Below are 27,022 nucleotides of genomic sequence, written 5' to 3' on the forward strand. Positions count from 1 at the left end.
ATGGAGGCTGAGAGGCAGCATATGGCACTTCATGCTGGAAAGCTTCACAAGCAGTAGCTGCAGTGGTGGCATTGCCCCAGGGAGCTGTAAATGTTTAACTAGAATTACTTTTTCCATGAGATCTTTCCACCTGATTTAAGGGAGAGATCACTGGGCAGTTTGAGACTGAACCCACGTCTTAGGGGAAGGAAGGTCACTCTTCTGTCCTCTACCCACAAGAACATACTGTAACTCTACTGCTTTTCCCATCCCCAGAGAGAGGGAGGGAGAGAGAGGTGGATGAAGGGTGAAAGACAAGCAGTCTTCATTCTTTTAACTTTCCCTGGTACCTGCCTATACAGGTCTAGGGTGGGGTCTGGAGGGGATCCTAACTTAGTCAAGTGGATCACTGACCTTGCAGTTTCCTCATTAACTGATGGCAGGAAGCCAGAGGGCTGGGCAGCTTCCACCCCTGCCTCCCATTGTGAAAAGAAAGTCCCTTTTAAACCCTCCCCTGCCTCACCCCACAAGTCTTTGCTCCCCCAATTCCTAAGGCATGGCGTATGGATTCACGGCGTTCTTGTTTCCAGCATTTTATTGGTTGCTGCTAATGTGGTGTGAGCATATCCCCTACACTCTCCCAGCTGGGAGTGGGCCCCTCTAGAAGCATCCAGGCTTGGGTGGGATTGCTTAGTGGTTGACTCTTGGCAGGGGAGGTGCTAGAGATGAAGATGGTAGGCAGCAGAACTAACACCTCCACACAGCAAACAGTTCACATATGTTTGGCTCTTCACTATAATGGAGCTGCACTCTCCATGCCCCCCTGGCCTTCTACCCCTTCAGTGTTGGGATCTTCCTTGCTCAGTTTTGTTGATCAGAAAGCATCAGATTCTGAGAACACAAGCTCCATGGTGGGCCCTGGTGTGGGGGAGATACATGGCTTCTGTTCTGAATTCACTGGAGGGAAAAGAAAAAGTGATGAAGAAACCTCCAAGGTGGGAGGAAGGTGAAGCTGCAGCCAGGTACCATTCCCTGGGCTCTCCCTCCTTTGGGCCCGCCCTCACCATCCTGCCAACATCCCCGGCGAATGTCACCCCCTTGCTTGCCCGCTGCTCCTGGGAGCCGGTGCTGCTGCCACTCAGAGAGTTCCTTCGCATGATGCCTGGGAGCAGGATGGGGGAAGGAGAGCACTGAGGAAAGGGGAGGTGGGGAGAGGGGGTCTATTCCCCCGGGGCAGACTTCCAGGGCCTGGAGAAAAACAGTCGACAGGAAGGGGTCTCAGGGAAAAGATGGAAGCTGGGTGACTGCAGTCTCACCAGGGCCTGGGGGCTCAGAGCGCTGTAGGCTGTTGCGGCGGGAGGTGGGGAAGCTGCCCTTGGAGAGGCGGCGCTGGCGGCTGGACAGCATAGCAGCTGGGGCCACAATACCCGGTGGGGGCTGCTTCCCCAGCCGGCTGTACAAATCTTCAATTTCTTTTTTCTGTAGTGTCTGTAGTGTTTCCACCTCTGACAAGTGCCTGAGGATGCACGGAGGGCATGAAAGGGCTAGCCACACACCTTGCTCTCCCAGGTTCTCCTCTCGCTCCTCCATCCTCCCCAGACTCACTTCTGCCGAAGACTCTGCAGCTCAGCCCAGAACTCCTCATCTTCCCCACTGCTTTCTGACTCCTCGCTGCTCAAACACAGGCTGCTGTAGGAGTAGTTCATCCACACTGAGCTGGGATGGCTCAGGGGTTGGGGGCTGCCCCCAACTTGGGGTTCCTTCCCATCATCTCCTTCCTTCTCAACTCCAGCCCCCAGACCCTCAGCTGCACGGTCGCTCTCAGCCAGAGCTTCCCTGGTCTCTGGCCCGCCTCCAGCACTGTCCTCTGTATCTGAGCTCTCTGAAGTGAGCTGAGGGGTTGAAGGTTTTGGAGAACCAGAGAGAGTGGGGGATGTTGGCTGCAAGGGAAGAGGCTCAGCCGGTTCCTTGGATGAAGTCACTTGGAAACGCCCAACAAGCTGCGGCTTTCCCTCTGTAGGGTGACGAGGAAGAAGGCATGAGGAAAGGAGAGCAGTGACAGGACAGACAGTGAGTAGGGATAATGGCAGGGGAAGGTCAGTGGTCAGAGGCCTTACCTTCAGAGATGGGTGCCAGCCTGGCTTCCCCTGGGAGGGGCCAAGCAGGAGGTGGTGAGGCCTAGAAAGTGGGGGGCCATGAGAAGGGAAGAGTGCAGAGTGGAGTCTCCCTAATCATCCCTCTTGGTTTTCTACTCACCTCACTCTCCACCTCACTCTCCACCTCAGCTGTGTGGGGTGAAGGGCTTTCCTGGCCACCAGGAGCAAGGGGAGGGGGAAGGGGCAGGCTAGGGAGGGGACTAGGAGGGGCTGGAGGAGACTGGGAAAGGAGCCCAGGTGAGGGGGACAGCAGGGACTGGGCCACAGTCATCACAGCCAGTGAGAAGGCACTAGCCAGAGAAAGGAGAGGGGCTGCTGTGGTGGAGGGGAAGGAAGAAGTGGAGGGGCATGGAGGAAAGAAAGGGGAACTAAGAGTGACCTGAGAACAAGTGGGAGAGAACGTAGGTGGAGAAGTCGTGGGGAGAGAACTCCAGGGACACTGAGAGAGTGGGACCGGAAACTCGGGTGCGCTGGAGGAGAATGGAAGTGGAGAGCTGGTGGGGTGTGGAGAGGGATTTGAGGAGACCTGGGAAGAAATGGGGGAGAATGGGGAGGGGCTGGGATGACATGGGGGAGAAGTGATGGGGAAGATGGGACCTGGGGAAATGGGGGTTCCAGGGGAAAATGGGTTTCCAGGAGACAAAGGAGTTCCAGGAGAAGATGAGGAGGTGGAGAAGGCTGTCCAGCTCCTGTGCTCCAGGGAGGTGCTGCTCTGGAGCTCTTCTGGGAAGGAGGGTATGTTGAGACCACAGTCCCACATGCCCTATGCCCTTCCCAGGAGCAACCCTAGGGGTTGGGATGAGCAAGGACACAACTCAGTACATACCATTGGATGGGTCTGGGAGGGGGACGGGCAGGGCAGGTAATGATGCTGGCTCCTCCTGAGGCAGAAAAAGGAGTCCGCAGTCACAGTGGGGAAGAGCAGTCTGAGATGGAAGGTGTCAGACCGGGGTTCCTAAGCTAGGACCCATGAACCTATAGGAGTCTGTACATGAGTTTCAAGGGATTCAGAAGCATATGTGCTGAAATGTATAGAGGTAAAAGGGCATGATGTCTGCAACTTACTCTTAAGTGGTTCCGAAAAATATGTATGCACACATACAGAGGGGAGAGGAAGAGACAATGATGACGCTAAGGTGGCAAAACACTAACAAGTGGCAAATCTGGGCAAAGGGTATCCAGCGGTTCTTTATATAATTCTTGCAACTTCTCTCCACAAGTCTGAAATTATTTCAAAATAATGAGTTAAAAGAAAAGTATGTATTGAACAAGTTTTCTAGAACAAGGGTCCATGGCTTTCATCATATTCTCAAATGGGCTAAGAGCCACTGTTTTAGGCCAGGCGTGGTGGCTCACACCTGTAATCCCAGCACTTTGGGAGGCCGAGGAGGGCGGATCACGAGGTCAGGAGATCGAGACCAGCCTGGCTAACACGGTGAAACCCTGTCTCTACTAAAAATACAAAAAAAATTACCCGGGTGTGGTGGCGAGCGCCTGTAGTCCCAGCTACTCGGGAGGCTGAGACAGGAGAATGGCGTGAACCCGGGAGGCGGAGCTTGCAGTGAGCCGAGATCGTGCCACTGCACTCCAGCCTGGGCGACAGAGCGAGACTCCATCTCAAAAAAAAAAAAAAAAAAAAAAAAAAAAAAAAAAAGCGCCACTGTTTTAGGGTCCCAGAGATGAAGAGGAGTTAAATCCAAGGGGACCGCTGAGGGCAGAGAGTAATAAACCCTGGAGCAGAGAGTCCATTTCCCCTGGAAGTGTCCACCAAGGGGTCTGACCTGGGGGCTTAGGGTGTCTTCAGCAGCCTCCACGGGGCCAGTGTCTCTCTTCAACAGGGTCTCCACTCGCTGGATAATCTCCCGAATCCGTCTGAGAAATCCATCTCGCTCCGAGGGCAGAATGAACTCGTTATATACCTTGCGAGGGTCAACAGGATGGGGAGGGAGAGCTTGTTATCTCACTCATCCCTCTCCCCCTGCTTCTGATCTTAAAACATCAGGCTGGGCGCGGTGGCTCACGCCTGTAATCCTAGCACTTTGGGAGGCCGAGGCGGGCGGATCACCTGAAGTCAGGAGTTTAAGACCAGCCTGGCCAACATGGTGATACCCCATCTCTACTAAAATACAAAAATTAGCTGGGCATGATGGCGGGCACCTGTAATCCCAGCTACTCGGGAGGCTAAGACGGGAGAATCACTTGAACCTGGGAAACGGTGGAGCCAAGATCACACCACCGCACTCCAGCCTGGACGACTGAGCGAGACTCCGTCTCAAAAAAATAAAAATAAAAAATCCACCCTTCACACTACTGCTCCTGCCAACCACCAACCTAAAACAAGTAAATACCTATTGTGTTCCAGGCACTGTGTGGTGTAAGGAGAAATACAGCCTAGAAGGAAAGGTGCTAACATTCATAGGATGCGTATATATACCAGCTGCTTTGCATATATTATCACATTTAACACCACCAGTAACTTTCTGGGGCCCATATTAATATTGCTATGGTAGAATTAAGATAACCAATGCTCAAAGAGGTTAAGTTCCGTCTGCCTAAGGTCACAGGATTTAAACCCACATCTACCTAAAGCCAGAGCCTGAGTTATCTTCACTGCTCCCTCCCATGTTTTGGACACAATTTCTGCCCCATAGTGTTTATAAAGTATAACACACAGGCCCACATACACCCATCCCACACAGTTAAGTCAGAATAAGGCAATAAATGGCAAATGTCACATTCAAATCCATGAATACTTATTGAGCACCTACTATGTGCTGGCATTGTGCTGGGTACTGTGGGAATACAAGGAAGCATGAAACAAGGTCCTAGGCTTAACGAAGCCCAAAACTTAGTGGAGGAGACACATAAATACGTAATTAAACTTACTGCAAGGCAGCCCGTAATACGTAAGGCACTTACAAGTGAGATATAGATAGAAATGTTGTTCCAGGGTTGGGGGGATGGGGGTGTGGAGAGGCAGAGTTGTTTAATGGGTACAGAGTTTCAGATTTGCAAGGTAAGAAAACCCCTGGAGATCTGTTTCACAGCAATGTGAATATACTTAATATTGCTGAACTGTACACTTAAAAATGGTTACGGTGGTAAATTTTATATTTATGGTTTTTTAATCACAATTGTTTAAAATGCTATTCCAAAGACAGAATACCACCCTGGGGATAGGGGGAAGCTGGAGCAGTTTCACAGAGTAAGTCTTTGGAGCTGAACATTGACAGATGAGAAAAGCAACCTCTATTGAGGACCTACCATGTGTGGACACTTCTACATTACACTGTGTCGTATCAGAACATCTTTGCAAAACAAATACTATCATCTGCATTTTACTTACATGCAACTGAAGTTTACAGAGTTAAGAAACTTGCCTAAGTTCATTGGATTAGTAAATAACAGAGCTGAAGTTTGAACTTAGGTATTACATGAAAGCGACCCCTTCCTCTATTCCAGGCTGTTCATCAGGAAGAGAAGAGCAGTCTAGGCAGAGAGAACAGTGTAGTAGCTTTGAAGCATGAAAGGCATGGTACATTATTATTATTATTATTATTATTATTATTATTATTATTTTGAGACTGAGCCTTGCTCTATCACCCAGGCTGGAGTGCAGTGGCACAATCTTGGCTCACTGCAACCTCACCTTCTGGGTTCAAGAGATTCTCCTGCATCAGCCTCTCAAGTAGCTGGGACTGCCTGGCACCATGCCCAGCTAATTTTTATATTTTTAGTAGAGACAGGGCTTCATGTTGGCCAGGCTGGTCTCGAACTCCTGACCTCAAGTGATCTACCTGCCTCAGCCTCCCAAAAGTGCTGGGATTACAAGCGTGAGCCACTGCGCCCGGCCTATTCAATCTTTCTTTCTTTCTTCTTTTTTTTTTTTCGAGACAGAGTTTCGCTCTTGTTGCCCAGGCTGGAGTGCAATGGTATGACCGTGGCTCACCGCAACCTCCACCTCCCGGGTTCAAGTGATTCTCCTGCCTCAGCCTCCCAAGTAGCTGGGATTACAGGCATGCGCCACCACACCCGGCTAATTTTGTATTTTTTAGTAGAGACGGGGTTTCTCCATGTTGTTCAGGCTGGTCTTGAACTCCCGACCTCAGGTCATCTGCCTGCCTTGGCCTCCCAAAGTGCTGGGATTACAGGCATGAGCCACCATGCCCGGCACAGCCTATTCTTAAAATAGTGAGGACTCAAGTGTAGCTGAATGTGCTGTGAATTTTAAAGGCTTTGGAATTTGGACCTTACTCTACAACCACAAGTAGCCACTAAATAATTTCGGGTGAATATCAAGAGATCAGATCCAAGTCTCAGGAGAATTCTGCTGCAGAGGAGTGGAGGGTGGACTGGGTAAGGAGAGAAAAGAGGGCAAAGGACTCTGGGTGCATGGGGTGGGGTCACTTTGGCTGTGCAGGATCAGAGGGGGCTTGAAAGCCCAATACAGAAGGCTCTACGAGTGAGGGACCCTTAAGGAGGTGGAGGCAGAGGCAGGAAGGCACCCAGCCTTTTCAGAGGCCCATTTTGAAACCAGTGTGGCTGGATGGAAGACTCTGAAAGAGTCAAGTGGTTTGACGGAAGGTGATGAGCCTTGTGTGCCAGGTGATATTGTGTCTTTGTCCTGGACACAAGGTGAATGACATGATGGAGGAGATGCTTTAGAGAGGGCTCCTGATGCCTGGTGTTTCTCCCATTCCTTTCCCTCCTTCACCCCATGGGCTGGCATCCACCACCCCCACTCCACTGAAACTGGTCTCCCACAAAGATCTCCTAACAAAAGCCAGTGTGGTCTTGCCTGAGGATTCATCCTATGCCACCTCCTTGAAACTCTCTCCTCACTCAGTTTTGACTAACATCCTCCTACGTCTCTGGCTTTATCTCTGTGTCCTTCGATGACCTACCCTCCTGCTTCCCACTCCAGAACTGGTGGTATGCGCTGAGACACACTCTGCAACCCTCTGTGTCTCTGGCTTTGCCGGCTCATCTCCCTTCACTCTCAACTCTGTACTGACTACTCCTCCATCCACATCTCTCCAGCCCTGCCTGACCCATATCCCATGGCTATGGAGGGTCTTGTCTTGGCTGTCCCTTCTTCACTCAAGCTCATCATGACCTCCTTAAAAAAAACCTTCTTTCATTTCTAATTTCCTCTCTCCTTTGGTGGCCTACTCTCCTACTCTCCTTTGGTGGCCTACAAGTTGTCCTTGACATCCCTTCTCCCTAACTCCCAATCATATCAACTCAGCAAATATTTATTGAGCATCTACTATGTACTATGTTCTGTACTACGTCAATAGGTTACTGGATTACAGAGTAACTTATTTTCCCGAAACAACCCTCAGATTCACCCTTTCTCCTCTTCCCTCCCATAAGCCACTCTCTCCTTTGTCCACAGATGGCTTCCTGGGTCTACCTCCCAGGTATTTTCCCTTCCCCCTTCCACATCCCATGGCAGATGATTTTCATAAAGCCTACTGTCACGTTACACTGTGCCTTTTTGTTTTTTTTTTGTTTGTTTGTTTTTTGAGACAAAGTTCACTCTGTCTTCCAGGCTGGAGTGCAGTGGCGTGATCATAGCTCACTGCAGCCTTGACCTCCCAGGCTCAAGTGATCCTCCCACCTCAGCCTCCCAAGTAGTTGGGATGACAGGCATGTGCCGCCACACACGGCTAATTTTTTAAATTTTTTGTAGAGATAAGGTCTCATTATATTTCCCAGGGTGGTCTTGAACCCCTGGGCTCAAGCAATCCTCCTACTTCATCCACCCAAAGTGCTGGGATTACAGGTGTGAGCCACTGGACCTAGCCTGCTCTGCCTCTCTATTTATTTATTTATTTATTTATTTTTAGACAGAATCTCACTCTTGTCGCCCAGGCTGGAGTGCAATGGTGTGATCTCGGCTCACTGCAACCTCCGCCTCCCGGGTTCAAGCAATTCTCCTGCCTCAGCCTCCCAAGTAGCTGGGACTACAGGCATGCGCCACCACACCCAGCTAATTTTTGTATTTTTTAGTAGAGACGGGGTTTCACCATGTTGGCCAAGCTGGTCTTGAACTCCTGACCTCGGGTGATCTGCCTGCCTCGGCCTCCCAAAGTGCTGGGATTACAGGCGTGAGCCACCACGCCTGGCCTCTGCCTAACTCTTAACATTGTCTATTCTACAATCTGGGCCCACTCTACCTACCCGGCTTCACTCCCCACAACTCTCCTATAGGAATCTTTACTTCAAGTGATAGTGGTTTCCTCATGAAGCCCTCCCAGCCCCATATTCCAAGACACTCTCTACTTGGAATGCCTTTGCTTATGCTGTCCCTGCACAGGGACACCCTTCATGGCCTTTCCACCCTTCACAGCCTTTCTCGCCCATTTGCCAAGATCCTGGGTAAGCTCATTGCCCCTGCTGCCCAGTCCATCCTTCACCTACAGCCACAGTATTGCACATCTACCAGGCACTTATACGTAGCACTTGTGTGTACCCGGTCAATGTGAGTCTCAAATTGCTCCAGCTGAGAAGCCAAACCTCACTGGATAAACAGAAATCTCCCCCAAAACAAGGGCTGAGACATCTTCAGCGTTACTGTGCTAAGTGTCAACCAGAGATTTAAAAACGCTCGCTGTCGGATCAGTGGGTTTCAGCCCCAGCGGACATCAGGAAGGAGACTCTTGTTCCAGATCCAAACACTCTGTCCTCATCTCTCTCCCCCTCACCATGGCAGCTGCAATCTCTTCCGGGCTGTCCCCATCCAGATCAAATCGGAAGGTCACCATCTTGCTGTTATGGGTCTGTAGCTGGCACTCAACCACTCTGTCATTCTGATCTGAGACCTTCAGATTCAAAGTCAGCAGAGAGGAGAAGGTCAAGCCCTCTTCATCATGCTGTGTCTCCACCCTACCCCAGCCAAGTGACAGCAGCCACAATGGACTTGGAGATAAGTAGACCCCACCCCTAAAGTCTGGTATTAGAAACCAGACTGGCTGCCTCTTGAGTACTAGTCATACACTGCTTCTCCCGTTTTCTGGGTGACCTCCCCCGCCTCCCCCTGACACTTCCCTCCTGGCCCTGTAGGTTACTCTCTATCTCCTGTACTCCATCCTTACACTAGTGACCCGCAGCCGGGATCGGGGTCTGCGCCGGAGATTCCTCCCTGGGGGTCTCCTCATTTGTCCCATCCCTTCTCCCACATCGCTAAGGCCTGAAGCTGCATCTGAGGCATAGCTGTTAAAGAGAAAGGAGAGAGAATGACTGTCAGAGCAGACACTGGGACCCCAGTGCCCCAGGTGTCTCACCCTGGCACCCCAACTTGTACCAGAACATACCTGTCCCCGGGGGAAAAGTCACTTCCAGGGCCAGAACGTGGAATGGATAGGGCAAAAGCCTGAAACAGGATAAGGGTTCATGAGGTCAGGGGAAGATAACTGTTGAGATCTAGGGAGATGGTGTCAAGGATGCTGGGAGGATATTAGGGAGATGGAATTAGGGAAGAGGAGGGCAAGAATGGTGGATTTCCAGGGACATGGGACTGGATCATGAGATTGGGTTTCACAAGGAGGGAGATAGGTCATAGGCTTGGAATGGCTGGGAGCCCCCCATGCGACCCCCTCTCACCGAGGGCAGGCAGAGATGGGACTCAGCCAGGCTGGATGGCACCCCCCCAGGGGGCTGAAGGGCAGGGTCTGAGGCATCCAGGAAGCCGGAGGAGCTGAGGTAGCCATCAGTCTCGCAATCCGCTGGTTGGGGAGGGAGAGGATCAAAAAAAGGGGAAATAAAAGGGAATAGTGGCAGAGGATGGGGCCTGCCTAAGCAAGGAGGGGCCTGGAGCTGTGGGAGAGTTCCTTCCTGGAGGGAGCTTCATGGCTAGAGGTGGAAGGCAGGGTAAGTGACTGCTGTGGGGGTGAACTTCTGGGTAGGGGGCTGAGGCCAAGGTGTTCTGGGACCTACGTCTCAAGATCAGGGGTGACTTACAAGTGGTAGATGAGTAGCTGGCGTGGCGGAAAAGGAAGGGCTGGTGCTGGTCTGCCTCTGGCTCCTCAGGCTCAGGGGGGAAGACACTGGGGGGACCGGGAGCCATGGGCACAGTTGCTGGTGGAGGTCCTGGCTCTGGTGGGAGTGCCTCCAATTCCCTTGCTTTACGCAGCTTCTCACGCTTTCGCTGGATGGCAGCAACCCGTTCACGTACTGCACGGGCCACTGGCTGGTAATCGGCTTCACAGACCAAGCCCAGAGCCACCTGGAATTGGGGTGGGGGATGAGGAACACAGCTTGGGACTCCCTATCAAAGATCCATCAGGACGCCTTCTTGGGAACTCCAGGATATGGGAGGAAGAAAACCAACACTTACTGATTACGCACTATGTCTGTTAACTGGCAGCTCCTTACATTATCATCACTAGATCCTCCAAACAACCTTGTGGGATAAATCTTACCATTCCATTTTTAGAGATTAATGAAGTAGCTGGTTCATAGTTATACAGTAAGTCAGTGGTTTCCAATGGGAAGAAGAGATGTTTGGCAATATCTAGAGACATTTTTAGTTGCCACAACTGGAGGGTAGGTGCTACTGAATCTAGTGAGCAGAAGCCAGGGGTTCTTCTCAACATCCTACAATGCACAGGACAGTCCCTAAAACAAACATGTCAACAGTGCCAAGGCCAAGAATCCCTTGTCAGCAATGGATCAAGATTTGATCTCAGGTCAGGTTGGGCCGTGCTATGGAGACCTGCTCTAAATTTCTAACACATTCTCAGATTCTTGACCTACCGTAGGTGGTCTCCACCCTTGCAACTGTCATGTCTCTATTAAGAATCCCATACTCGGCCAGGCACGGTGGCTCACACCTGTAATCCCAGCAATTTGGGAGGCCAAGACTAGTGGGTCACTTGAGGTCAGGAGTTCGAGACCAGCCTGGCCAACATGGTGAAACCCCGTCCCTACTAAAAATACAAAAATTAGCTGGGCGTTGTGGCTTTTGCCTGTAATCCCAGCTACACAGGAGGCTGAGGCAGGAGAATTAGTTGAACCCAGGAGGCGGAGGTTGCAATGAGCTGAGATAGCGCCACTGCACTCCAGCCTGGGTGACAGAGTGAGACTCCATTACTCCCAAAAAAAGAATCCCATACGCCCTTCAGGACTTCCTAAGCCAGCCCCCAAGCTTCTGCCCTTGCATCTTATGCCTCTCCCCTTCTACCAGCTTCCATTCATCACCTCCTCATTCCTTTTAGCCGCAAGCTTTGCTGAATGAGTAAAGGAGGTGGGGAAGGGTAACCTGATTTAAAATCTGAACCACCTCAGTTTCAATCCAGCTCTTCCACTTACTTACTTGGGGCCCTGGACAAGGTATTCAACCTCTCTGAATTTCCATTTCCTCATCAACAAGTTGAGATAAAACTGCCCCCTATGCAGGATGGGTAGCAAAGATCAAATGCATGTGAAAGTGCTTTAAGCCATGTACAGATGTAGGCTATTAATGAGCTCTTACTCTGTGCCAAGCACTGCCAGGGATAGAAGAATCGATAAAACACACTCTCTGCCCTCAGGGAGTTTATAGTCTAGTGGAGAAGAAAGATAGGAACTTATTCAGGTTTAAGACAGGACCGATAGTGGGGAGTGCTGTAACCGAGAACATGCTGAAGTGGAAAGAAGCATTTAAGTTTGACTCCAAAGGGGACGGCTTCCCGAAATCGATGGTTCTGATCATATTGGAAGAAAAAGAAAAAGAAAAATGGGGAGGGAGGAAAGAAGGAAAAGATGAATTGGCAAGAAGGGCATTCCAGGAAGAACAGATCAGCTGGAGGTAAAGCAGGGACGCTGGAGGACCCAGGGCTCCCTCTGTAAAGGAAAACTGGGTGTGCGTGCGGGTAAGTTAGGGCTGGAGAGGTAGGGAGACGCTGCAGGAGATTTTGAGAGGGGTGAGGTGCCCCGCCCCCATCGCTGCCACCCCTCCTGCGCCCCATCCCTGTTGCACTGTCCCCTCGAGTCAATGTCCTTTACACGTCCAGTGGCAGCACAGTCTGTCCTCCGCTCACCATCTCCTGTGCCACCTCCTCGGCCGCGTCCCGGCCCAGCTGGAACAGGAACTCGATGGCCTGGTTGTCCCGTGGGCGCCCCCCGCGCCGCGCGTCCTCCATGCGCAGCCAGAGCTTGAGGCCCGGCTTCTCGCCGTCGTCCTCCTCCGCTAGTTCCACGTGCACACCGCGCTCCTCGCGGAAGAAGGCGTGGGCCAGGAGGTCCTGGATGGTGAACCTGAGGGTGACGCGTGGGTGAGCCGAGCCCGCCGCGGCCCGCGGCCCTATTCTACCCACGCTCTGCCCTTTCACCCCCACCTCTCGTTCTTATCCGTGCGGATGCAGCCTTCAATGATCTCCTTCACCTCGGGTATCTTCACCTTGTGGAAGCTGTTCGGCTTTCTGCCCTGGGGGAAGGGGTTGCATGACACCTCCGGTCCTCTGATCCCCAGCTCTCGGCTTGACACCACCCCCCCCCACCCCTTACTCCACTCCCTCCTTAGGCAGCTGCGCGTGCAGTTGCAAAAGCCTGACTGCTACTGGAAGATGTGATTTCAAATCCTAATCCCCGCCCCCCCCCCCAAGTATTTACAGTGTGACCTTGAGCAAGTCTCCCGCTGTTTGTTCATCTGTAAATCGCAGGGTGGAACATTTGCCCCGCTCACCTCACAGGGCAGCTGGAAGGATTGGATGAGAGATGGGATGCGAAATCATCTGTGAACTCTTGGGAGCACCACACATATTATTATTCTAAATAGCGTGTACTGGTGGGGGCGCGTGTGCATTCAATATCCTTCTGTGTTCACCAAGGCGACTCTGTGTCTAGCCTGTTTTCGTGCAGGCAAAGGGCATTGACTGCGGGCTAGCCGGCGCAGGAAAAGGGGAAGTGGCCCTGGAATTGCCTTTCCCGCCAGCCCCATCCCTCTCACCGAAGTGACCTTGCGGTAGATTTGCGCGGCATTCTGGCACTCGGAGTACGGGTACTCAGAGGTGGCCATCTCCAGCATGCACATGCCGAACGCGTACACGTCCACGGCCTCATCGTACTTTTCCTCGTACATCTCGGGGGCCATGAATTCCGGGGTCCCTGTAGGGTCCACAGCAGGGATCAGATTGCTGGGCACTCTGGCCTCGTCCTTCCCATTGGGCTAGGCAGCCCCAGGCAACCCTGCGAGTGCAAGTGACCCCGGCCCACAGTGGGGTTGAGGTGGGTGCCATAGGTCTCCTCAGCTTCCCTGTCGTCTGGTAGTTTTGTGGACCTTGAAGGCCCTTGCTGAGGGGAGGGAGTCCCCAGGTTCTCTTCTGAGGTGGGGGAGGAAGGAATGGCATGGACCCTCCTGGAGAGACGCACCGATGACACTCTTGGCAAAGGAGGCGCGCTTGAGCGTGGCCAGGCCCAGGTCCCCGATTTTGACAGAGCCAGTAGGGCCCGTGATAAAGACATTGTCGCACTTGAGATCCCGGTGCAGGATGGGAGGAACCCGGGAGTGTAGGAAATGAAGTCCCCGCAGGATTTGGCGGCTCCAGCGCTGAAGGACCCGCGGCTTCATCTCCCGGAACCGCCTCAGGTACCTGGGGGAGGGCGCATAGCCAGAGTCCTGGTGGGGGACACGTCCTCCGGGAAGGAGCCCCCCACTGGGAAGTTCCCCCCTGCCGCACCCTGCTGCCGCCTCCGCATCTTCTGCCAGCATTCTCCTAGCCTATGTCTGCCCGGCCCCAGGGAGAAACTGAGTCGGGGGCATGGTGGATAGACATGACGTTACCAAACGGGTTGGGAAGTAAATTGATAGATAGGGCCTCGGCCAAGGTGCTGTGGGAGCGCAGGAAGGGATGACTAACTGCCCCAAGCATGAGGGAGAGCTTCGGAGAGGAAATACTTTTGTGTTGCATCTTGAATGATGAGTAGGAGCTCAAAGGTGAAAGGGGGAAGGGATGGAGACTTCCCAGGCAGACAGGACACCGTGCTCAAAGGCACAGAAAAAGCCAGTGACAAGGCAGGGTGGGAGGAGGTGCCAGGAATTTGGTGTGTCTGGAACTTAGGCTGAAAGTGAGGCTGTATCCTAAGGACTTTGTGAACAGGTGAGCCTGTGTGGGCTTTATTCCAAGGCCATGAGAAACTTTGAAGGGGTTTTAAGGAGGGGAGTGACAGTTCAGATTTTCAACTGGGAAAGATTCTCCATGCTGCAGGAAGATAGAATCGCTTAGAGGGTGGCAGAGTTTGGGAAGGCCCTTTAGGAGGCTGCTGCAGGGCTCCAGATCAGCGAGATGGCATTGAGGTGGTGGCATGGATGAAGCAGTGAAAGCCAGGTGGGGAGAGGTTAAGGAAAGACTTGGGGACAGACTGATGAGGGGGCAGAGTGGAGAAAGAGGAGTCTGGGGAGACACCCAAGTATTTTACTGGAGTGCTGGGTGGACATTGCCACTCACCGAGGCAGGGACAAAGGTTGGGTGAGAGGGAGATGGTGAACCTGGTTTTACACCTGGATATTAGAGAGTTTGAGGAGCCTGGGAGTTCAGGAAGCAGTGGGCACACATCCCAGCCTCCCTCTCCCCACCCACTCATGCACAGAGCTCACGTCTTGAGCGTGCCCGAGGTCATGAGTTCGGTGACCAGCACGATGCAAACCTGGCCCCTCAGCACCGACTTCCACGAATCGTAGAAGCGGACGATGTTGGGGTGCTGCAGCCCCTTGAGCATCTCCACCTCCTCTGAGAAGCGCTGCCGCTCAGCTCTAGACAGTTTCCGAGTCTGTGGGATGGGGGATGGGTGTCATGTCAGGCCCAGGACACCCACAGAAAGGAAGAGGGACACCTGGAGTGGGGTTGGGGGAAGAGGTGAGGGTTGGAGCCCACAGATGGGGTGGGGTTAGTGGGATTACTCGCCCAGTGGGCTGCAGACCCTGAACTCTCCAACAGTCCCGCACGTAAGCTGATCCAAGGACACACCCAACCTGGGCCTGGGGCAGCCCCCTAGACCCCCTGCTGGACACAAGCACCTTTATGCAGCCCGGTCCCAGAGCCCTGAGCTCAACAGTGCCTTTGTGGCTGCCCAGGCCGGCCATGGGGCGGGAGGGGGCACCCGGGGGCTGGCAGTGAGCAGGCAGCAGGCGGGCAGCAGGATACTGCGGGCAGGGAATTGGGGCCGGCAAGGGGGTTGGCCCCAGAAACAGAACTGCTAGATCCAGACGGAAGGCGGGAGGGATATGGAGGGAGGTACTGAGAAGGAAAGAAAAGATCCAGGACTAGGCGCCAGGAGGCCGCCCACCCCCATAGTCGTCCCGCCCCGGCTCCTCTCCCTCCCCTCACCCCCCAATTTGGCTGCCTCTCCTGGCCTGGCCCAGAGCCTGGGGCGCGGCACTGGCAGGCGCAAGGGGCGAGCCCTGTGCCAGGGCTGGAGAGGGACCCTTCCCCTAGGCTCTGTTCCCTGATCTGAATCGGAAGCTTCAGGCCCCAAGTTGACTGGGTTCTCCTAACCCATATGTAGCATGGGAGCAATGGGAGGAAGGTCCCCCTAAAGCCCATGGGCTTAGTGCCTTTAGGTCTGGGAAGGGAGAGCAGAGGTAGGCAGTGGGATGAGGAGCAGAACTGGACTCACTCGAGAGCTGGAGCTCCCTATGTCCCCCTCCTCGCAGCTGTGGAGAAGTCTAGAAGTCTGACTGCCCCAGAAGGGGTTAGGGGGCCCTATTCTGCCACAACTGCCCTAAATCTTCTGGAGTTGGAGATGACCCTTGCCCAGCTCCTGGCTTCCCGCATCCCAGCCTCCTGGTCTGCAAATAGGTGGGGGACGGGAGGAGTGAGGGGATCAAGAGGACCAGGGTCATAACTGAGGATCTCAGGACTTAGGGGAGAGGAAGGGATTGCGGGTACCCACCAGCAGGAAACTGACCTGAACTGGCTCCCCTGCCTAACTTCCCATCCTATTTTCCACCTCTCAGGGTTGAGTATGGAGACTTTAAAGTGAGAATGTTCATACCCATGGGGGAGTCACCAGACACCACCTGCCTCAATCTCTCCTTCTGCAGCCCAGAGTCAGCCAGATCATTCAGGGCAAAGACAGCAGAGGTGTCTATAGACATTTGACTGGAAAAATACATGCTTCCCTTGATGCTGTCTCCCCCACCCTCTGTCTGTCATCCTAAGACCTCCAGAGTCCCATCCCAAGGTGCCACCGAGGGGGCTCCCAGCCGCACCTGCAGCTCACACCAGGCCACCTCCACTGTGGTGTCGGTGTCTAGCCCTCGATACACCGTCTTGAAGGAGCCACGTCCAATCTCGATGTCAAACTTGAGGTATCGGCCATCGGGGGACGTTGCCACAGCCTGGGTCTCCATGTCCTCCTTTTCTTCCTGCTCCCGCCGCCGCTCTAGGGCCACAGCTTCAGGGACCCTCAGCGGCTCCCTGGACCCCGGGCCCACTGCAGAGTCCGGGAGCTCGGGACGCGCGGAGTCTTCTGCAGCCTTCACAGGGGCTCCCTCGGTCCACGTGCCCTCGGGGGGTTCTTTGGAGCTAGGCGGTGGGCTCCTCGCGGGGCCAGGACCAGCGGAGTCCGGAGGATCGGGGGGGTCCGGAGCGGGTGAGGCTGGCAGGGACCAAGAGCTCAGCAGCCCCAAGTCGACTGAGCTACGGCGGCTGAGACGAGAAGAGCGCGGCCGGGGCTCAGCCTTCCCGGAGAAGCGGCGCGCTCGGCGAGGAGGGGGCCCGAGGCGGGGCTGCCCCGCGGTGCCAAGAGGCGGCGGGGGCCGCAGGGCCAGGTCGGCCTCAGTCTGGGACATGAGGACGGTGGTCTCCGTGGCCGGGGATGCCAACATGAGGAAGAGCAGGGCGCCGAAGGGTAGAAAATCAGACGGCCGGAGAGGAGGCGGCCTGACAGGCGGACTCGCTGGGTGCGCTGCGCTCCGGCTGAGCGGCTGGGGCCCCAGCCCCCAGCTCGGCCCGGCCCCGCCCCCGTCGCCGCCCCGCGGCCCGCCCTTGCCCCCCAGGGCCGCCCCTCTGAGCTGCTCCCGCGGTGCGGATCCCGCGAGCAGCCCCTCACCTTAGTCACCGCCCCGCCCAGCCGCGTCCCTTTCTTTCCCGAGCCCCCGGCCGCAGTCTCACTCTGAGGCCAGAACTGAGTGGGAGACCGCGCAGCATCCTCCCGCACTAAGAGTGAGCAAACCTGTTTGTGCGCGGAGGAGGGCAGGAGAGAACGACACCCGAACCCTAGTGGGGGATTACTTAGGGGGAGGCTACCACCCTCCTGCACACCCCAGATAAGGCAGCACCACCCCCTCCTAACTGTCCGGAGTAGCCCCAGGCCGAACGGAGAGGTCAGTGGAAAGGTCTGACGTTGTTGTCCCTCTGGTCTGCATAGGGAATGGGTGTGTACTCCCCAGGATAAGTCCCTCCCCCAAACCGAGAGCCCGGTCATCCATCCCCTCCAGGCCACCTTGGCCGCAGCCTAACCCTGGCCAGAGTGGCTGTTTTTGCTATATGGGCTCTCCTTCCTCCCCTTCTGTTTGCCAGTCTCCAATAAACCAAAGTCCACATCCGGCTTACCCCCCTCAGCTCCCCTTGGCCACAGTTACCCCACCCAGACCAGATGGGTGGAGGGAGGGGCTTCAGAGTAGTTCAGGACTTCCATGAGGGAGATGGTGAGGGAAGGGGGAGCCCTTAAGTGACTCCAATTCAGAGAGAAAGCAGTCTGTCCCCAAGCTGTGTTCCATCAGCACTCCTCCACACAGCCCACCCAGCAGATGTAAAACCACAGGCTCACTGGAGCCCACAGGGCCCTGGAGGACCTTTTCTTCTACAAAAGCCATAAGCTTTCTTTTCTCTCCCCTCTCCCAGGCTGGGATTTACTCAGGTGGCAACACTTCACAGCCCTCCCCATCCCCATTCCAGTACTGTAGTAATTTAAGAGGCAGGCAGTGGGAGTTGAGATTTTAATATCATAAATCGGTGTGGGGCCACACCTCTCACTGCCAGGCCCGTGGGCCTCCTATCTTCATATTGCCTGGAAGGCTGCCTGCAGCCAGGGCTTCCCCCATCCCCTAGGAAGGATCCAGCACCAGCCTGAGAAGGGAGGCAACAGCAGCTAAAGGGGTGGAAGGAGGAGGAGACAGAAGCATGTGCTGCAGGCGCATGTGTGTATGTACTTACATGTGTGAACACATATAAAGTGTCAGGTTTACAGACCCTGGCTCAAGGACAGTCTAGGATGGGAAAGGAGGTAGGGCAAGAAGAAGCACATATTTTCTCCCTGGTGCTTCAGCCTCACCCTATCCAAGGGACAGACATATGGGGTGTGAGAAACCCATCCCCAGGTCCCAGCCTTCAGGACTGGAGTCCTTTTGAGTCTGGTGGAGTCACAGATCCAGTCTTTGGGGGACACTGGGTCTGTCTCCTTTTGAAAGCCCTGGAAAGGTGGGAGGTAAGAAGTAAAGGGAGACAGGTCCCTGCTAGAAGAACTTGACACCTCGGCCATCGCTGACGGTGATGATCTCGGCCTTGTGCTCCTGCTGTAGGGCCTGCAGAGCCCGCAGTAGAGTGGCTTCATCCAGCCCATGGAACTCTGAACAGGGAGAGATAGGCAGAGACAATCAGCTCCTGGGGCCCAAGGCCTCTGAGGAGAGTGCTCTGGCTGGAAGCCGAGACCTCCCAGAGGCAGGGTATGCATACGCCATCTATACTGCTACAGCTGCCATCCACACTTCCCAGGCACTCCTTAGGAGTAAGGGGTAGAAGAAAGCCTGAATCAGCATGAAATGAGTTTGTGCTTATTTCCCCCTTCCTGGTTCTCCTCTCAGACTCAGCCTCCCCCACACCTAGCATTTGTGTCTGATGCACGAGAATGACACCATCTGCTTCAGGGCCACAAAGGGGCCGTGAAAATCAGGCCTAGGGAGATCGGAGCCATTGTCACTAGACACTGACCCTAGAGGATCTATCCTAACACAAAGAATATAGCCAGTACCCCTGGCCAGGAGACTGTTAAACTCCAGCACTATTATCTGCCCTTTTTCTAGCTTTTAGCTGGGAGCACAGGCCAGGCGCGGTGGCTCATGCCTGTAATCCCAGAACTTTGGAAGGCTGAGGTGGGAGGGTCACTTGAGATCAGGAGTTCTAGACCACCCTGGCCAACATGGAGAAACCCTGTCTCTACTAAAAATACAAAAAATTAGCTGGGCATAGTGGTGGTCACTTGTAATCCCAGCTACTCAGGAGGCTGAGGCAGAAGAATCACTTGAACCCGGGAGGTGGAGGTTGCAGTGTCAAGATCGCGCAACTGCACTCCAGCTTGGGGGACAGAGCAAGACTTTGTCTCAAAAAAAAAACCAAAAAAATTGGGGAGCCTATGGCTAGCTGAGTATGTGGAGATATGGTAAGATACTGCAGGGAGATGTGGGAGGCAGCAGGCAAGCCCTGACAGGCTTGCTTACCTCACCCCCTGCGGGGGCTCAGCTAAGTCAGGGAGCTTGCTTTCTGAGGAAGCCTACAACTTTGCCCAACCTGAGTGGTGGGCTGGGCAAGGCTACAGTGCTGAAATCATGGGGTGATGGTGGGAGTAGCAAGCAGAGACCTGCAGGGCAGGAGGGGGAACAGCCAAGAGCTATAAACTCTGCTAGGGCAGCCAGGGCCTGGCAGAAAGGGGAGACACCCCCTGTTATCCCAGCTAAGATCGAAACTTGTGGTGATCCAGAGGATCAGAATCTGGAGCCGGAGAAAAAGAACTAAGAGTGTTTACACTATGTAAAAATCAAACACTATACAAATCCTTGCCTGGCCAGAAACCAAAGTATTTAAATGCGCTGGGGGTGTTGGCCCAATCTCTTCAGCTGACACCCACAGATCTTGAGCCCTCTATAAGAATAAAGGGTGAAAGAGAGCCTGAGTCAGCAAGGAATGAGATTTCAAGCTTAATCCCCTGCCCTTGTTTCTCATTCGGCATCTATAGCAGATGCTGAATGAAGAAAGTTTATTTATAATTTTTTTTATTGTTATTATTTTTATTTTCTGAGACGGAGTCTCGCTCTGTCATCCAGACTAGAGTGCAGTGGTGCGATCTTGGCTTACTGCAACCTCTGCCTTCAGGTTCAAGCGATCCTCCTGCTGCAGCCTCCCAAGTAGCTCAGATTACAAGCATGCACCACCATGCCTGGCTAATTTTTGTATTTTTAGTAGAGACGGGGTTTCACTATGTTGGCCAGGCTGGTCTGGAACTCCTGACCTCAGGTGACCCACCTGCCTCGGCCTCCCAAAGTGCTGGGATTACAGGCGTGAGCCACTGCACCCGGCCTATTGTTATTTTTTAAGATAGCGTCTCGCTCTGTTGCCCAGGCTGGAGTGCAGTGGCGTGATCATAGCTCACTGCAGCCTTGACCTCCTGGGCTCAAGTGATCCTCCCACCTAAGCCTTCTGAGTAACTGAGACTACTGGTGCACAGCACCATGCCCAGCTGATTTTTAAATTTTTTGTAGAGACAGGATCTCCCTATGTTGCCCAGGCTGGTCTCAAACTCCTGACCTCAAGCAATCCTCCCACCTTAGCCTCCCAAAGTGCTAGGATTACAGGCACGAGCCACTGTGCCCAGCTGAAAGTGAAATTCTTAACTTTTCATGGGTCATAGATGCCCTTGGAAATCTTGTAATATCTAATCTATCCCTAGAAAAATGCACATGCATCCACAAAAACAAAATTTGGGATTTTTTGCATGTGAATTCAGGTGGCTTATGGAATCCTTGGACATGGGTTAAGAACTTAGAATCGCTTGAACATAGGAGGCGGAGGTTGCAGTGAGCAGAGACTGCGCCTCTGCACTCCAGCCTGGGATACAGTGACTCTGTCTCAAAAAAAAAAAAAAAAAAAAAAAAAACAGGCGGGGCACAGTGGCTCACGCCTCTAATCCCAGCACTTTGGGAGGCCAAGGCAGGTGGATCACGAGGTTAGGAGTTCAAGAACAACCTGGCTAACATGGTGAAACCCCATCTCTACTAAAAATACAAAAAATTAGCCAGGCGTGGTGGAGCACACCTGTAATCCCAGCTATTCAGGAAGCTGAGGCAGGAGAATCGCTTCAACCTAGGAGGCGGAGGTTGCAGTGAGCCGAGATTGCAACATTGCACTCCAGCCTGGGTGACAGAGCAAGACTCCATATCGGAAAAACAAAACAAAACAAAACAAAAAATTAACTGTGAGTGGGAAGGGAAAGGCATTACCCTCATCCTCTGTGTCTTCCCCATTAGTCAGTTCATACAGGGTAAAGACGGAGTTGTTCTGGCCACTCCTGGAAACCTGTGAATACAGAAAATGAGGAGTGAATTAGAACCAAGAATCTCCTGGGAGACAGTAAATTCATCAGCTCCACCCCTCTGATCCAGGAATGATACCTATTCCCAAACCAGGACTCACTGTCACCTCTGCAGAGTGGCCTAAAAGCCATAAACCCTACAAGTGCTATATTTATATGTGTACACACTCATTTGGAACCACTAAACCACAGGTCTTCACGTGTCTGAGGAGTGACCTTGACCTCTCATTCTGGTTGTTTTCCTGTTCAAGAATGGATGGTGTGTATTTGTTATATTTAGAATGTTGATGCTTCTTACCCTCTTCTCTTCCTTGGGAATGTTTGGGACTGGTGGTTTAGGGGGAAGAGTATTCTGTCCCCACACCCACACTGATTCAGAATATCTCATTCATGTTGTGGACAGTCCCATAACAGTGCAGTGGGGGAGGGGCCCCAGGTTTTTTCCCTTCCTTTCCCCATTTATCTCCTGTGGCCAGAGGCTCCAGCCAACAATAGCACTCAGGGTTCCCAGTTCTGCATTCTCCAAATATGGCCTCACATAGCCCCTGGCCTTCTACAGGCAAAGAAAGGGAGGTTCTATGCAGCCAAAGACATTGAGTCACTTAAAGAGGTTTGCCTAGAAGGCCTACACTTCCTCTTTCTGCCCCCCCCCCACCCCGCCTTTTGCTCAGTCTGGATCTGGGAACACCGGCTATCTGCTAGGCCCTAATATAGTTAACCTTTTCCATGGGTCACTGTTGAATACTTGGCAGAATAATGATCTCACCCACTGATAGATGAGTTTCCCCCATTCTTCTGGCCTCCGCCACATGATCAGGAAGCTGGACTTGCTCTTATCCAACCACTCGAGGTTCCCTGTAAAACAGATACTTATGAAAGCATAACCAGGCGCGCAGTGGCTTACACTTTGGGAGGCCAAGGCGGGAGGATTGCTTGAGCCCAGGAGTTCGAAACTAGCCTGGGCAACATGATGAGACCCTACAGAAAATACAAAAAATTCTCTCTATAGAAAATACAAAAAATTAGCCAGGTGTGTGGTGACACATGCCTGTGGTCTCAACTACTCAGGAGGCTGAGATGGGAGGATCACTTGAGCCTGGGAGTCGAGGCTGCAGTGAGATAGGACTGAGCCACTGCACTCCAGCCTGGATGACAGAGTGAGACCTTATGTCCCCACCCAAAAAAAAAGTATCATGATCTAAAAAGAAACAAAGAGGCAAAAAAATACCAAGGTGGGACAGAGTGGAAGAGACTCAGCTTTCAGAAAGAAAGATTCAATATTTATTTTACTATTATTATCTACAAGGCACTCATCCTTCTTCCACTTCTCTTCAGGTTTAGGGCACAGACAGAGATTTCAATTTTGTGTACAAAGAAGAAAGGACTTGGGAATTGGGCTGCCTACTTTACAGAAGACTCTGGCCTTCAAGCCAGGAGAGAGAAAAAGTTATTAAAGGGAAAAACACTTATCCTAATTTGCCCTCAGGAAAACCCAACTAGGAAGAAAAATAAGGAATCTGGGGAACTAACCCACCTTTCTTCCTCAGTTCCTCTAATACAATCTGGATCGACTCCACAGGAAGCTTTCCTGGTTTAAGGTTAAGGGAATGGCATACACATGAGTTGGGTAGGATAAAAATTTTCAGAGCCAGTCCCATGTTGAGAAACACCTGCCCCTTCCTCTCCCACACACATATGTGTGCAATTTCCCAACATGATATGAATTGGCACTTCCTGGATATTCAAAGGAGGAAGGTAAAGAGAAACTCTTCCAATTAAAAGGAGCGTTATGTGATTGTGCCACTGCATTCCAGCCTGAGCAAGAGAGGAAGACCCTGTCTCCAAAAAAAAAAGAAAGAAAGAAGCTTTAGAAAATGAAAGGTACTGTCATTCCTCACCCTCTGTCTGTTGCCTTCCTTCAGCCTTTCTCCACAGATATTTTAGGGATGAATCAGGCAGCAAAAACAAATGACCCTTACTTCCTGGCAGGAGGGGGGCAGAGAAAATAATTAAAGGTAGTTACCCAAGTCTGGGCCTCACACAGAAAAGGATGGAAGATACAAATAGTCAAAAGGGTTTAGGTTAAAAAACTTGGAACTTGGCTTCAGGGCAGAAATTCTAAGACCTTAATGACATCCGAGCAGTCATCACTGCCAAGAACAAGAGGGTATGGTACTGCATTTGCCGGGGGAAAATGTCAGCTACACATTTTCACTCTTTAAGTCCAGTTTGGGTGGGAATCTGCCTACCATGGGTAAAAGGGGGCTGGCGCGGGGGGGCGTCTGGGCATGTGTGAAAGCGCAGAAGTGCATGTGTATGGGCTGTGGAAGAGCCTGAGGGAGGATACGCTGTAGCTTGACGTTGTTGAAGAGCGGGCTCTCCTGAGCTTCCATCACCGTCATGCTGGACTGTTTGTGCAGGCGGCAGAAGGACAGGACCAGCGAGCACCAGGCGGCCAGCTGCTTCTGCCGAGTGTCCACATTCGGTTGTAACCTGCCGGGTGAAGGGAGTGGGGCGCAGAATTAGAGGGCGGGAGGCAGCACTTGCCCGGGACGCATTTCAGGAAGAAAGTAAGGGACTGAGGGTGTTGGCGGACGGGTCTTTTCTCCCCCTCCCCATATGAAGCATCAGGGCTGAGCCCAGGGTCCGGGGGAGGGGAGGGAGGCACAGCGGGGCTTCTTGGGGTCTGAGCCTCACGTAAAGAAGGGTGGGAAGCGATACTGCCACGGCCACTCGAAACTCATCGCCATCGTAGTAGCCCAGGAAACCCGGAAGCTACCGGCTAAGGACTTCCGGCCTTCGCTTCCGCACGTCCGGGCAGAAGGCGATGCAGAAAGGTTCCGGACGCCTTTCTGGAAAGAGAGAGACCGGCAGGAGGAGTCCTCGTCATCAGCCAGTCCCTCGCTGTTATCCTAAAAAGCCCTATCTTTTGGAGCAGGAAGAGTCCTGGGAAGTCTTCTGGTTCAACCCCAGAGAAAGGTCATGTCTTCCCCAAAGCGGCGAATTTTTGTTGCTGAAGTAGAACGGCAAATAAAGCCCAGATCTCCAGATCCCAGCCTACCTTTGTTTCCTCTATACTAGGCTTCTTTTAATATTAACATTTCTGTGAATTGCCATTTAATTTGATCAACTCACAATTACCCAAACTCAATTCCAGTGTCCTTTGTTTTATTTTTAATTTTTTATTTATTTATCTGTTTATTTATTTTTGAGAATGGTCTCCCTTTGTTGCCCAGGCTGGAATACAGTGGCACAATCACAGCTCACTGCAGCCTCTACCTCCTGAGATCTGGCGATCGTCCGGCTTCAGCCTCCTGAGTAGCTGGGACTACAGGTGCACACCACCGCACCCAGTTATTAAATACATTTTGTTGTTGTTTTGGTACAGATGGGCGTCTCACCAAACTCCTGGGCTCAAGTGATCCTCCTGCCTCGACCTCCCAAAGTGCTGGGACTACAGGAGTGAGTTAACGCTCCCAGCAACCCGACTAATATTTTCTAGAGATGGGCACTCACTATGTTGGCCCAGGTTGGTCTCAAACTCCTGGGCTCAAGCGATCTCCAGACCTCAGCCTCCCAAAGGGATAACAGGTGACCAACCCGGCCCTCCAATTTCCTTTGACTTCACCATTCCTCAGGCTCCTGCAGCACCCATGGGAGCACACTTTGTAGCTTGAATCACTAGAGACAGCCCTACTTCCATGATTCAGAGCTGCAGGCTTTGACCACAACCACCCATCTCTCACCTCTGCCATGACCTCGCCTTTCTTGTCTCAAGACCTAGGACCCCTTTTGGTTTTATCAGACTCCTTACCCAGCCTAAACTACTCAATTCTGTCCCCTTACCTACCTACCTACCTACAGGTCGGTTCCCAAACCAATGATCGTTGCTCCATTTCCCCCACCTCTTTTTTTCACTCCTGGGCTCTGGAGTATTGCTGGAAGAAAAATAACCAGAACATGTTTGCCAAGCCCTAGATTCCCTGACTAGCCTCACTACCGGGCTCTAAGGGCAGCTCCGTGATCCTTTGTCTTTTATTGACTCCGTCACCCTCAAGATAACTATTCAAACTTTTCCACATTCATCAAGCCACTCCACCTGTCCCCATCTCTCTGCTCTCTGCAGAACGCCTTTCATTCCTGCTTTATGAGATTGAGGCCATGCATGTGAACCCTTTAAGTTTTCCCTCTGTCTGTCTCTATACTTGATTCATCGCTCAAAAATTTCTCTCCACTTTTACTCCTTCTTTTTTTTTCTTTTTTTTTTTTTTGAGACGGAGTCTCGCACTGTTGCCAGGTTGGAGTGCAGTGGCTTGATCTCGGCTCACTGCAACCTCTGCCTCCCTGGTTCAAGCGATTCTCCTGCCTCAGCCTCCCTAGAAGCTGGGATTACAGGCATGAGCTACCACACCCAGCTAATTTTTGTATTTTTAGTAGAGACGGGGTTTCACCATGTTGGTCAGGCTGGTCTCAAACTCCTGACCTCAAGTGATCCGCCCACCTCGGCCTCCCAAAGTGCTGGGATTATCAACCGCATCCAGCCTACTCCTTCCTTTTGGACTCAGAAGAAGTGTTGCACCCTTTGGCATATGTTCTTGCCTCCCCTTTTCAACTTCCTCCAGGACTTCTCTATCATCTTCCCTCTAGCCCTTGCCCTTAGCTCCTCTCCCATATACTATAAATATGCACAGGCCTGCCTTAATTAAAAATATGTAATCCCTTGGCCAGGCTTGGTGGCTCACGCCTGTAATCTCAGCACTTTGGGAGGCCGAGGCAGGCGGATCACGTGAAGTCAGGAGTTGTTCAAGATCAGCCTGGCCAGCATGGTGAAACCCCATCTCTACTAAAAAATACAAAAAAATAGCCGGGCGTGGTGGTGGGCACCTGTAATCCCAGCTACTTGGGAGGCAGAGGCAGGAGAATCGCTTGAACCCGGGAGGCGGAGGTTGCGGTGAGCCGAGATTGCGCCATTGCACTCCAGCCTGGGCGACAAGAGCGAAACTCCATCTCAAAAAATAATAATAATAATTATATATATATATATTTTTTAGACGGAGTTTCGCTCTTGTCACCAAGGCTGGAGTGCAATGGCATGATCTCGGCTCACCGCAACCTCTGCTTCCCAGGTTCAAGCAATTCTGCCTCAGCCTCCCAAGTAGCTGGGACTACAGGCGTGCGTCACCACACCCAGCTAATTTTTGTATTTTTACTAGAGATGGAGTTTTACCATCTTGGCCAGGCTGGTGTCGAACTCCTGACCTCATGATCCACCCGCCTAGGCCTCCCAAAGTGCTGGGATTACAGGCGTGAGCCACTGCACCTGGCCCAATAATAATGATATTTACATCCCTTGGTATCATAGCAAGACTCCATCTATACAAAAAATTTTAAAAATTAGCCAGGCATGGTGACACATGCCTGTAGTCCCTACACTTTGGGAGGCTGAGACAGGAGGATTGTTTGACCCCAGGAGTTTGAGGCTGCAGTGTGGTATGATCGCACCACTGCACTCCAGCCTGGATGACAGAGCAAGACCCTTTCTCTTAAAGAAAAAAAAAAGTACAGGCTGGGCGTGGTGGCTCACACTTGTAATCCCA

The 27,022-nt window shown here is 52.5% G+C and overlaps 2 protein-coding genes across 2 annotated transcripts; both read right to left on the bottom strand.

Moving 5' to 3' along the window:
• Positions 1-124: 124 nt before the first annotated feature.
• WNK4 (WNK lysine deficient protein kinase 4) lies at positions 125-17,401 on the bottom strand. Its single transcript, XM_034941800.3, has 19 exons — positions 16,330-17,401; positions 14,716-14,888; positions 13,491-13,711; positions 13,069-13,226; positions 12,458-12,546; positions 12,161-12,377; positions 10,101-10,365; positions 9,744-9,865; positions 9,455-9,513; positions 9,236-9,353; positions 8,846-8,962; positions 3,917-4,054; positions 2,962-3,016; positions 2,236-2,858; positions 2,097-2,157; positions 1,585-1,993; positions 1,296-1,495; positions 1,044-1,141; positions 125-936 (listed from the first exon to the last, which is right to left on the bottom strand). The coding sequence occupies exons 1-19, from the start codon at positions 16,945-16,947 to the stop codon at positions 934-936; spliced, it is 3,744 nt and encodes a 1,247-aa protein (XP_034797691.1). The 5' UTR covers positions 16,948-17,401; the 3' UTR covers positions 125-933.
• Positions 17,402-18,046: 645 nt separating this feature from the next.
• Positions 18,047-24,247, bottom strand: VPS25 (vacuolar protein sorting 25 homolog). The gene is made up of 6 exons (XM_003813906.5): positions 24,123-24,247; positions 23,773-23,918; positions 22,960-23,013; positions 22,192-22,280; positions 21,334-21,409; positions 18,047-18,689 (listed from the first exon to the last, which is right to left on the bottom strand). The coding sequence occupies exons 1-6, from the start codon at positions 24,173-24,175 to the stop codon at positions 18,577-18,579; spliced, it is 531 nt and encodes a 176-aa protein (XP_003813954.1). The 5' UTR covers positions 24,176-24,247; the 3' UTR covers positions 18,047-18,576.
• Between the last annotated feature and the right edge of the window lie 2,775 nt (positions 24,248-27,022).

Source organism: Pan paniscus, chromosome 19 (assembly GCF_029289425.2).
Source record: "Pan paniscus chromosome 19, NHGRI_mPanPan1-v2.0_pri, whole genome shotgun sequence".
Taxonomy (NCBI): Eukaryota; Metazoa; Chordata; class Mammalia; order Primates; family Hominidae; genus Pan; species Pan paniscus.

Coding starts and splice junctions, on each gene's coding strand:
- WNK4 (XM_034941800.3), bottom strand. CDS start 16,947: ATGTTGGCATCCCCGGCCACGGAGACCACCGTCCTCATGTCCCAGACT. Junction 9,514..9,743: donor CCCATCTCTGCCTGCCCTCG/GTGAGAGGGGGT, acceptor ATCCTGTTTCAG/GCTTTTGCCCTATCCATTCC. Junction 1,496..1,584: donor CTGCAGAGTCTTCGGCAGAA/GTGAGTCTGGGG, acceptor GTGCATCCTCAG/GCACTTGTCAGAGGTGGAAA.
- VPS25 (XM_003813906.5), bottom strand. CDS start 24,175: ATGGCGATGAGTTTCGAGTGGCCGTGGCAGTATCGCTTCCCACCCTTC. Junction 21,410..22,191: donor GGAAACTCATCTATCAGTGG/GTGAGATCATTA, acceptor CTGTATTCACAG/GTTTCCAGGAGTGGCCAGAA. Junction 18,690..21,333: donor GGAAGACACAGAGGATGAGG/GTAATGCCTTTC, acceptor CTCCCTGTTCAG/AGTTCCATGGGCTGGATGAA.